General features: G+C 40.4%; 1 protein-coding gene across 4 annotated transcripts in view; it reads right to left on the reverse strand.

Annotated features, from left to right (window-relative positions):
* Positions 1 to 12,657, reverse strand: part of UTRN (utrophin) — a 356,936-nt gene that overhangs the window by 316,261 nt on the left and 28,018 nt on the right. For 3 of the 4 annotated variants that reach the window (XM_017737227.1, XM_017737229.1, XM_017737226.1), the window contains exon 1: positions 7,576 to 7,681. The exons of the other annotated variant lie outside the window; for it this stretch is intronic. In XM_017737227.1, the coding sequence (XP_017592716.1) occupies positions 7,576 to 7,669 (94 nt within the window). In that variant the 5' untranslated portion in view covers positions 7,670 to 7,681. Of the gene's footprint in view, positions 1 to 7,575; positions 7,682 to 12,657 lie in introns of those variants that run through there. 4 annotated transcript variants of the gene reach the window in all.

The raw sequence follows: 12,657 nt of genomic DNA on the forward strand, positions 1-12,657 counted from the left end.
CAGGACAAGACTATTAGAATATACATGTTCTGTCACTGAGATCTGACTCACCCTCTATCCCTCTGGAGGGTGACAGCTACTAACCATGCAGCTTTGTGCATGCTGCAGAGGGGACTGGAGACAGGGCAGTATGCAGGAATAAGGAACACCAAAAGGGGCTAGAAAACATCCACTACCCCTGCTGATGGTGTCTGTAACCCAGCCTGACTGCTCCTGCAGGCTCCTCCAGTTGATGCCATCAGAAGTGGGAGCAGTGTTCACACATAAGCAGCAGAACACCGCACTTAACTTAGCAGCTGACCAGGACCATTTCCAAGGTGCTGGAAATATTCAATGCAAGTCTGCATGTCTCAAACATGGAGTTCGTTTGTGTAGGTTTTTGAGTCATGCACAATAAAGAAAGGCACAAGGACACAGTGTCAGCCAAACCGTGCTCCCACAAGCATTAGCATATTTGCTAAACCAAACTTTGAATTATTTTCACACATATTTAAATTTGTTTCAGACCAAGAGTGCATTTTTACCATCTGAAAATTTTTGGACCGTAGGTTTTTAAGCTCATACTCTTGCTGAGAGTTGACTGCATGCATATGCTAAGAAAATACAGCTTTTCTCTCAAATAAAAAACATTCCAGGTGAAGATACACTTTAAATAAGCAGGCTTTTTCATTCCTTTGGGGGAAGGGTGGTAAGGATTTGGGAATTAAAGAGAGAAATTGAGTCTGGGAAGATAGGGATAGGTAGGTAGAAAGTGTTTTAGTTTTTCTTCCTTGTTTCACTCTATCTTACTCTAATTGTCAGTAAGTTAAAAAAAAAAAATATCCCCTTGATCAAGTCTGTTTTGCCCACAGTTAAAACTGGCAAGTGATATCCCTATTTCATCCCATGAGCTTTTCAGTCTTATTTTTCTCCCCGTCTAGTTGAGAGGAGGGAGTAGTGGGGATGGGCATTTGGCAGCTATCAAAATCAACCCGCCACAAGGACCGAACAGCAAACTTGTTATGCAGAGTCAAAGACTACAATAATGCACACTCACAGCAATTTATACAGAAAAATCTTTCCCCTTAGCTCAGAGAAGAATGTCCAATAAGATAGCAAACCAGTTTACCTGGCCATAAAATAGTTCCAGCTCAGCTCCTGAGGGCAAACTCTTAAAGTTATTTTTATTACTGTAACAAAAACAATAGAAGACCCACAAAAAAACCAAACACCAAATACCTTAAAAAAAAAATAAAAACAGAGAAGCAAGGCAAATGCTCTATATACAATAAAGCCTATTCTAGTATTGCTTACTGTAGTTCAAATCATTTGATCCTAATGGTGAGTTAAATTTCTGATATTAGTCCCTTGTAAAATGAAATCTCTTGGAAGGTTAACATCTTGCATTATCAGCAATACCTAAGTTTCTCTTTCAGATGCAAACTTTAAAAAATCATTTGATTAAGATAAGCACTTTTTTACCCTTAGTGATAGGCAGAGAAATGACTTAAACCAAAAAGCACCTCCAACAGAAAGCTGGCACTGTGCCCTGACGTGGGAATATCTGACAGTTTGATTATTTTCAAGAGTATACCACATGACTGTGTTGGAGACAGAAATGAAACTGCATCAAAATCAGCTAAAAACACAAGACGTGTACTGTGATTGGTTTAATTCTGTCTAGGTATTCAGATTTACAACTCTTTCCACTAACAACTTTTGTATAATCAGTTCTGTTCACAGATCAAAAACTGAAACGATACAATACTTGTTTCCATTTAACTGTACAGCACATTTACTGCTTGCTTAATACAGCAAAATACACTACCACTACATCATCATTTGATACGTTCACCAACTACATTTTCTCTCACTTTTATTAATGAGAAATGAGCTTGAACATTGTGGGAGAATCTACCTGCATTCAAGGCTACTAAACAAACAGATGAGGCATGTTCCCACAGGAAAGTTATCTGTGTAACCCACACTTGGAACTTTTTTTCAAGCTACTGCAGTTACTGGTTGTAGATTAGATAAGGAATGCTTGCGTGAGATTTTAGGGCAACAGATATGGAAACGATGATAAGACATCAGGTGACAGAGTTTTATGTCTTTGTTGCACAAGGCTAAGAATCCCAGTCTATTATCCTTCAATCTCAAATTGTCATCAGCAAGCTAAAGCTTATAACTTACTCACTGAAAGGAAAACTACAACAAGAATCAGTAGCAAATTGTCTGGTAAAAAATACAATGCAAAACCTACATTATACAAAAATCACAGAAAACAGAATGGATGCTATTTAGTAATACAGAACAGCTTTCAAATATTAAATTCCAAGTTCACATTTATTTGCAGCAACTAAACAGATCATATTCATTTGCTTTCTGCCTTAGAAGTGGAGAAATGGCAACTAACCTTTTAGAAAGGGGTGTGCTTGACAAATTTGGCAAAAGACTCTGCATAAGGACTGCAGGAGGGGGAAAAGTAGCTTTAGAGGGGATCTATTATTCTGCTTTCTATCTCTTTGCTGCCTTAGAAGCAGCAGTGGAAATGTTTTCCTTGTATATAAGGCAACTCTGGTCACACAAGCGAAGTAAATATTGATTTTATTATAGCTGAGCTGGGAGCAGAAGTTAATTTCAATGGTCTGCATAGAATGTTTTATGAATTGCTTTAAAAATATTTTGCATTACAAGGTATTAAACCAGCTAAGAACCTTTTAAAATAATCTGAAGCTTAAAATGATTGAGCTGGACAATTTTATCAGGGTAAAAAGTATAGCTGAGAGAAAGAGAAACAGTATTAAAGGCTGCACTTCAGCAGCTCATAAAGCCAAGCAGGATGCTTTCTTTCAATCCAGGGCAGACAGTCCCAAAGCCTTTATGCTGGGGGACAGCTCAGGGGCAACGTCGCAAAAGCCCTGGGCTAGAACCAGTCACTAACACAAGGAGGAATGGGCAGGGATAGGACCTATGTGCTCTTGGTTGGTATAGTTGGTATATCATATCACAGGCCTTAATTTCAAGTTAATCAGACCCAGGACAGTTTATCTCAATAATGAGGAGATATGTCATGACCACAGTACAATATCCACACTGTAGTGAAATTCAGCAAGTCAGATACAATCATTCTGCTTCCATCTGCATAAGACATACGGAATGCTCTGTTACTGTCAAATATGAGCAAGGGCTGCCAGTGCACACTTGTGGGACAGCTTTGATTCAGGCAGACAGACACAAGGGGAAAGCTGATGACTGCCACCCTGCACCGCACGGAACTCGGACAGCACATTTCCCGATCTCTGCAGAGAACCCTCGAACCATTTCCTGCTTTTCTGAACACTTCGACAGAAATTCATCTCCACACGTAGCGAGTGTCAGAGTAAAGGCATCTCCTTGCCCTGCAGCACAAGCCCGGGTTTTACCCGCTGGAAGGATCAACCAGGGAATTACTGCAATTCGCTTTCTCAGCTGCTCGCTTAGCGAAGATTAGGGCGCGCTCCACCCAGACGCCACACAAATGAGGTCACATAGCTGACCACACTGCTGCCAATTCCTGCCCTATTCATCAGGGACGAGGGCAGGAAGCAGATGGAGCCCTCAAGTTAAGGGTCGCAACATTTCAGTGAGAACATAAAAGGGATCCAGCGGCAGATAATTCACCGGCCGGGGGAACGTGGTTTCTCCACATGGCAGAGCTGAGTCACGGGCACCGCTCTGTCCCATACAATGCAGAGGGCACAGGCTGCGTTCAGCAGCAAAACACTCCCCCCCTACAGCTTAAAAAAGGGACTCTACTACACGACAGTAGAAAATATTTTCCACTTTTTCCATACCTATGTGCATTTAAGAGTCTAATATACATAAGAAGAGTTTTTTTAAGTCCTTCAGATCTTGAAAATGGGTTCACTTGAGGACCCAAAAGGCAACAATATGACGTAATTACTACGTAAACCTGTTTCTATTTACAACAACGCTGTATTTCAGAACGCATACTTCATCACCTGCTGCCAAAAAGGAAATATACCATTTTCAAGTGTTTAAAAGCTAGAGTTGTTTGAAATCAAACAGATTTGAGGTCCAACACAGCTCTACTGAACAACTAACTAGACCAGAGTTTACAGTAATATGAACAATATCATAAATATTATTTAGACTATTGTAACAGCTTGTGTGTGGTCTCAAATAATTTCAAGCTGCTATCAGTGCATCTATCTTGTGGGAACACAAATTCCTTCCCACCTGGAAGAAAGCTTATCATTTATAGGCTAGTGCTTCTGAGATTTCCAGAGACAAATGGTAACAAGCTAAATGCAGAGTTTCAAAAGACATGTTTTCAAACTATCTGTTTGCATAATGCCTCAGTCATGTCATTACCATTGCCTTCTAATGCTATTAAAAAATAACACTCGTTTCAATCACTGGGGTGATGCCTGCACAATTAATTCACGCAGCAAAATATAAATTGATCTCTTGCTTCTGTTGACAACTGTATGAATAAAATAACAATATCTAGTTGCATAATGCTAAGATGCTGACATAGATTATTCAATAACTGCAGAGTGCTTTACTGGCTTCAGGAGCTGACATTTTACAGAAAATGTGCCACAAAGCAACCCCTTTCAGAAGGTTTCACAGGACTGGCATCTTTTTCTGCCTCCATAATATGGGTTAAGCAGCCTCCCCCTCCAATGACAGGGTGATATCCATCTGGGTAATGAGGCAATTGAGGTAAAAAAAATATTTTAGAAAATAATCACATTAAGTAGTGCTACAACAGTAGAATATGTTTATTTAAACACAAAATAGCCCAATCATTTTCTTGGAACAGTTTCAGAATTTTACTAGAAGAATATAAATTATCTCCCATGGCACGGAAGAGCAACAAAGAAAGCTCATTTTTTTGAATGGGTGAAGAAAGTACAAGATCCTTTCTTTTTTTCCCCTCCCGGATAAAGAGTAAGTTTTGGTTCCAGTCAGGCACCACTAGCCTACCAGTGCCACCACCAACTTGAGAGTTTAAGAGATTCTTAAGAGAGATTAGACTGTTATAAAGAAGGGCATCCCACCAGATGATCTAAATCACTTAGTATGTTTTAGACCATAAATCAATCTCTGACAAAACTTAGTTGTGCTGCTTAGGCTTCAGAGAACACAAGTTAGTCTTACCCACTTTGGTTTCACCCAAACTAATTCATTTACAATCAGATACTTTATCAGGTATGAGCTTCAACCTCCCTTCCTCCAGTCCCTGCCAATTCTCACAGCAAGTAGACAACCAAAAAAAGCCAAAGCCACACCTCTGCTGACTGAAAAGTGTCCCTGTTATTTATATTCTAGATTTCTGTGAAACACAAAGGACACGAAGGAACAATTACATACGCACCCCTTCCAACTTCTCCACCCATTTTTTCCGACTATTTCTAGTACTGCATCATTAAAAATCCTGTCCTCTCAGAGAATGGCCTCTCCACCTTAGCACACTCCCCCTCCCCGCACCATTTATTTTACCTTCAGGTTTTTTCCTCATTTTCCCTTCTGTGACTCTTACCTTCTAGCTTTTTTCAGGTTTTTTTTCAATCCTGTGTGCATTTCCAACACACTAAGAAGCAACCAAAGCCACAAGTCCCTCACAGTCTCCAAATACAGTTTTAAAAAAAGTGAGCAGATGACAGTGAATTTGAGACTCTGACTCTACTAGAAAGCAAATCTACAGTCCTACACTTTATGAAGAGTTAGGAAGAGTATAATTCAACAAATTTCCTGAAAAAAATCCTGCCACTTGATTAAGAAAAATTACAATTGCAATATACCAGCCATGATCTATGTGCTTTTAAAAACGGAGGGCTCTCAACTCAGACTTAAACAGGCTTTAAGAAACCATCCCTAAACACTCTTCTCAATCATACAAAGCACCTGAGCAAGCAGGTAGCTGCTACTCAACTAGGAGATTTACACCTTAGCCTAGCTGCCCAGAGCAGGCACAAGAGAAATCATCCATAGACACACAAACATCGCCAAATATTAAATGTGTGCACACACTGGCACTTACATGTTAAAAACACCTGAAGGATTGAGACAGAAAACCCCAGAGAGATTGACCCTCCTATTATACCATAGATGAACATTTCAGAGATTTCACAACTGCAGTGTTCATCAGTTAACGACATGGCTGGTTGTAACTCTGGTCCCAAGTTTATGCTCTTCTAAAAATATAACCAAAAAAAGAAGGAAGGAAAAAAAAAAAATCCAATAAATAGTCCTAAAAAACCCACACCAATACACACAGAGCCAGAACAAACAACTTCCATGAACAGCAGCCCAGGTTAAAAACCAAGCAGATTGATTTTCTCCTACTGCTAACCTTCCAAGAGTGATCAGCTGCAGCTGTCTCACATTTGAGGGCTGAATACGTGCAGATTTTGAAGAACACTATAGATCTCTCCAACCTATAATTTACTGAGCTCTCCAGAGTCAGTCAAAAGCAACTCCACTCACATTACTGAGTTTTCTTGACGTTTTTGTCAGTTTCTTAAGAAAGCTTGGACTGAGCCACAAAGGAAAACTTTCTGCTCTCAGCTAAACTGGCATATATCCAAATCCACCTCATTGTTCTAGAAGCAAACATACATGAGATCAGAGTCCCAGCCCATCATTTTATTCTAAAGTTAGCCATTACACTGATACATCTTAAGAGGATTTTAGTTTCTCTTTCCAAAAACCCATATTCAGACTCCAGCTTTGTACCAAAAAACCCACATCAAAAATCAAGTGGACCAAATTCTTTATTGATCAACAGGTTCTGATTTCATGAAGCTCTGACACCACAAAATAAAGTTCCCATCTGTCAGTTACTGTATCCACATAGCATATTCACAGGCACTAGGAATGCTCAAATTGTCTTTTCCTTGTCAATCTGTGTTATTTGGCCCTAGTCACAAAACAGAAGAGACAATCCACGAAATTTCAATTAGAATAGGTATGAAGGATGGCAAAAGGAAAAGGAAAGAATAACATCCCAAATTTCTTTTCGAAAGCATCCCTCCACAAAACATTCTTTCCAAACTACTGGAAACATTGCTCTCTTGAGATACCACGAAAATGAGGATAAAAACCTGTGATGGGTCAAGGAGCTGCTATAAGTTTATACATTCAAAAGTACCAGAAGGCACAGTAAGCAGAACTGTAAAGAATCAAAAACAACTAAATGCTGAAATGACCGTAATTTAATGCATGGTTTAAGAAAACTGGGGACACTAAGACATTCAATCAGACAGAAGAACAATAAAATTTCTACCATGAACAAGTTACTGCTATAGGCGAAAGGGAACCCCACAACACAAGCATTACTAAGAAGATCTTGCGGCTGCAGGTGTGACACAGCCAGAGCTCACACAACACTTGCAGTGGACCAGCGCCACAGAAAACAGCCTGCTCTGTTTCCTGCCATGCCTTCCACAATCTGCTCTGTTAGAGTAAACTAACTTTTGCAAAGTTAAGAAAAGCAGTTTTCATCAGGTGTAGAAGACAAAAACAGATCTACATGGCTGGATCCTTTCATCTACCACAGCCTTCAGAACACAGAGAAGCACTCACCCAGTGGAGGGTAACAGGGCTGCCGGTCGGTATGCTGAGGCACAGCAACCTTGTACTCTTTCCACTCAACTTTTTTGGCTGTTTGAATGCTCATGATCAAGCTCACTCTTTGAATAACAGGAAAGTGAAGATGCAGAGGAAGTACACGCTTGTACCCACGCAAGAACTGCATGCTGGGATTCAAGGGGGAGGGAAGCGCTGGTTTTCCTCAGAGGGTTTGACACATTCAGCCACACAGTGACTGACAAAACCAGTCAGGAAACAAACCTTTAAAAAGGCTGCATGTTAGCAAGTAACACACTTCAAGCTAATTGAGATTTCTTTTCTCTTTAAAATCAGATTAATATGCTGCTTTGCTACTCCTTATGAAAATAAGGGGAAACTCCAGCTTTCAGAGAACTGGCAAGTTAAATTCTACAAACTGAAAATAGGAAAGCTGATGGCAATTTTCCTTTTCTGTTCAAATCAAGCTCTATGGTCAAAAACCATACTCATTTTAAAAATCCTGAATATTTTTAGCATTCATTCTGTAAAAAGTTTGCAGTATCACTATAACACTTTTTTCACACATTCAACAGAACATAAAACCAGCACAACTTTTCAAGGTAAGCATCCACATCTTTTAATGGCCTTTCAAAAGGGCACAAGAAATTTTAAACACAAGATTACAGCATAAAAAGGAAGTTGTACAAATAAACCTCCAAGTCAAAATAACAAACTCTGATTAGGCATGCCCTTTCCACTGTGCAGTAATTCCAAATAAGACAGAGCAAGGAACAGTAAAGCAGAAGGTTGATAATGCAAGACTATGATAGGATCAGAGTTATTTTACAAGTGAGCCTTTAAACTATGCTTACCACCAGAACAGAAAGCAAATCCAATCCCTCTGTCTTCAAAAGCCTGCTACCGACTTAATAATCAAATTAAGAGGACTCCAAATTTTGTAGTTATGAAAGACGCTCCATATTCCACACTTTTGGATACTGAGCTGTACAGAATCCCAGTAGTCACAACAAAGTAATGCAAGAAGAGATTAAGTATAACACATGACCAGAGAGGAGAATTCTAAACCACAGAATTGGTTTCAAAAGTGGAAAGGGGCTGTTTGATTTGTCTGCCTGTTTCACTGCACTATGCTATAAGACAACTGTCCTAGATACAGCTCTCCTCTCTTCACTGATACCCACTTGGGACAGTTTACTGTCTCACATCCCAGACACTGTTCAGGGGAGGGAAAGAGGGAGAAATCAAGATCAGATTTTTCTTTTAATTTTTGTGGGCCAGAAGTTGGTCTTACTTAATTTTGTGGGTTGGAGGTTTTTTTCCCCAAATTGAAGAATTCCGCGAAGTTAAAGGCTGAAGGAGTTTTGTTTCCATGAATAAAGACAACCATACATTCAGGGGGCTAAATCAGACATTTGTATCCAAACATTTCTGTGAACCATGCAAGCAAGAGCGAAGTGGAAAGGCAGTAAGAGTTTTAAAGCTAGGATTTCTATTTTAGAAACAAACAAGGATGTATTTTGTAAATACAAATACAAGCATTACTGTGCCAAGCACTTCACGAGCACAAAGCGAAAGGACACTGCCAACTCCACCAAGCAAACAATGAGAATTAGCAGACAGACCTGCATATTTGCCAAAAGTCTTACCAACAGCACCACATCTTCCTTTTTTCAAGCCTTGATGAGACTGGTCTGAATTCCCTACAAATGTTCTCCTGTGTATCCAATACCTCACTTCACCTTAGTCCCTGCCACTCCAAGATAAGGCCCACCCACACTTGGCAAGACTGAAGAATAAGCACAAGTTTCAGGAATAAGCTAGTTTGTGACAACATTTCTGGGTTTACCACTTCTCAAATGAGAAAGTGTTTGCAGGCGGTGAGAGCAGTTAGAGAAACACCAGTCTGACCATCAGTCCCTTGAACTTCATTCAATGTGAAGCTATTAGAGAAGCTGAGTAAAATCATTCATGCACCAGAGCTTCCAGAGAAGCTCAGCTCTCAAGCTCTGCCTGCCATCAGCAGCTGTCCCACGTACATCAGAGAAACCACTTTTATCTAGCAGCAGGTTTTACATCAAAAATCCAACATTTCAAAAAGAATATACACTGAGAATATTTTTTAACTTGGGAGGGGTTGTTGCACTATATTTAAATTAAAAAATAAACAACTCTTGCCTAAATGGAGATAGAATTACTAGCATGAAATAGCTGCATATCAGAACCCATCTGAAAGAAGTTAACTTTAGGATGGCAGGAATATTTTTAAGTTAAATTTTACAAGTGAAACCATGGCCTCTGTGAATATCTGAAGTATTGGGTGTGAAATCCATACATTAACTGCAAGAGCAGATAAGCAGAAGTGAAATGGAAATTTCTGGTCAAAATAATCTTTGAAAAAGGCAAAGGAAGACTTCTTTAAAATTTTTTAAAGCAAACTCCAGAGCTCAAAATACTAGTATACTCTCTACCCATAAACCACTTCATTCATTAAGAGGAAGACGGTCTTATTTCTACTACTACTGAATTCAACAGGCCATTTATTTAGCAGCTCTCTGACTGGAGTACGTGCTCTCATCTATTCTCTCTGGTGTTGACAGCAGTAATCAAATTTTGTACATGCCACTGGCCCTATTATAGTTCCACAGCAGCTGGCTGGCTGCCTAGGCTTCTTATCATGTATGATAAAGACCAGCCGAACAGAGCAGCTGTGGGAAGACAGGAGAGTGAAGCCTAACTAGAAGCCTAGTAAGTAGAAATCATGTCTTTTTATGCTTGCCTATGTATTACAAAGCATGAAGAACAAGGCTACACTCAACACATGACAAGCTTGCTTTAACAGTTTTCAGAAGGACTGGAGCTTAGATGACAATTCAGCCCTTGTTGAAGAGCAGGTCTGAATACCACACTTCATATGTGAAACACTACCCACCTATACAGCAGGGAATGGGAAAGCAAAAAAGCATATAGAGGTGCAGGGAAAAGGGGAAAAAAAAGGGGAAGAACCCCAGATAACTGTACCCATTCATTTGAAGGTGAGCTCATAAAAACTTAAGATCACTTCTCTATCACAGCCCCAGCATATACACAGTCAGCACTGGGTTCAGAGTAAAATTAAAAGTTCACAGAAGCAAACAACAATGGGAACAGAAGGCAACATCCTTTAATTATAAAACTCCCCTGTATGCAAGACAATCTATAATGAGATTAGTTTCCATTTCTTCTTTGCCTTCTGGGAGCCTTCCAAGAGCCTTGAATGCCTTGACTCTGAGAAGAGGAAACTGGCTTCTTTTTCACAGCCTGCCTCCTTCCAGCTGCATTCCAAGTAGGCCTTGGGTAGCCCTGCTCTGAACTTCCACTCTTCCGTACAAGTCCATAGAGAAAGGCTTGGGTTTATGGCAGAGGAAAAAACAAATCTAAGGGACTTCTTATGGGAGCAGAACAAGGAGGTACAGAGTTCTTCCTTCACCAAGGTGAGAGCCAAGCAAGCCAAGTGTTCTCCTTCCTACAAGGGAAGCTCAGTCTTTCTCAAGGTTCCTGTGCTACCTGTCTAGTCCTATCCTTTATAATACTGCTAGAATAAGCATCTAGTTAAGAGCTTCTCGCGCTGTGGGACATTAACATCCCGTAATTTTGTTCAGGATGTTTTATTTCACCACAACAACCTGACAACTTTTTTTGCTGACCTGCCAAACATGATTTGAATTAGCAGGCCACACAATTCTTGTTTGAGCAGGCAAACGAGAGCTTCTAGGCAATGCTAAGGAGAAGGATGGTGAAACGGCAACAGTAACTTGAACAGAAAGTCATGTTTCAAATGCCTGTTGCATTTTGATGGCAACTGGTTATTAGTTTAACCCCTACTTCCAGGAAACCCACAGCACCAGCAACTTCAAACGGAGAACAGTGAGTTCTTAGCATTTCTATTGAAACCTCCTTTCACACAGCCAGGTTCATGTCAGCATAAAGCTTTCTACTGGAAAGAAAATTAGCAATACAGTAAATGCCCTCACTACCGTGGAAGAGGAACAGCATGTGTGGCAGCTAGTGGAGCACTGCAGTACAGATAACACACAGATATTCTCATTGCTTTCACAGGCAGCTCCAACACAAACCCTTCCACACACAGCGCTTCAGGGACTTGACACATGGGTCTCGTAAAACAGCATGTCTGTGGCTGCCACAAATAACTGACTCATCCTGCAAAAGAATAATAGTAGCAGCTGTAGATAAATTGTGATTCCTTTCAAGAATCACCGTAATTTTAGTCTTTTTTGACATTCCTCTTACAGCTTCCCTTTTCCTTTTGTACAAGGGAATATTTTGAATGTAAATACCAAGAAACGTAAATACCTGGGGACCACATGAGTCTTCCAAAAGCGTTGCTTACATTATAATCACACCTGTGAAACCCAACCACAACCAAACAGTACCTGCTTTTCACAAAACATCCTGGGCCACCTGTTTACAGCAACTCAGAGGAGCAACAGGAGGTTCACAGGACAAGTAGCAGCCTTCTGCATCTTGCTTCTCATTTAAAATGCTGAGCACACCTTCCAAAACAAGGTTCCTGCCCATTCATATGCACCTTTATAAAACAAATCCCAATGAATCCATGACAGATGCACTGCTCAACACTTGTGTGCTCATATTCTGGGGTGTAATGTGTATTTCAGCAGAAGCCCAGGCACTGGGCCCTGAGTGACAGCATGCAAGCCCAAGCACAGGAGAGGGGCCATCACTTGAGCTGCCCCAGCTCCTCCAACCAGCAATGCTGGTGGTTCAGTTTTCAAATTCACTTTCCCTGCTGCAGTAGGACAGACTGGGTTCAAGCCAGTGGCCAAGCACCTCTAAGAGCTGCTGGTAAGCAATTCCACCCAGGACAGGTAACTGCCTTTAGCATACCCCACAGTACCAGGAACTGCTGCAGAAAAAGGCACTGCTTCCAAAAAACATCTCATTCCTCTGTCCTTCACATGCCAGGACATAATCCAAAGCTTTGGAAGCAATGGTTTAGGCAACATATGAATAATTTACTTGTACACTTTCCTGTCACTCATTTTGTAAATGAGTGTTTGT

The sequence above is a fragment of the Corvus brachyrhynchos genome, unplaced genomic scaffold (genome assembly GCF_000691975.1).
Source record: "Corvus brachyrhynchos isolate BGI_N302 unplaced genomic scaffold, ASM69197v1 scaffold6, whole genome shotgun sequence".
NCBI classification, from domain to species: Eukaryota; Metazoa; Chordata; class Aves; order Passeriformes; family Corvidae; genus Corvus; species Corvus brachyrhynchos.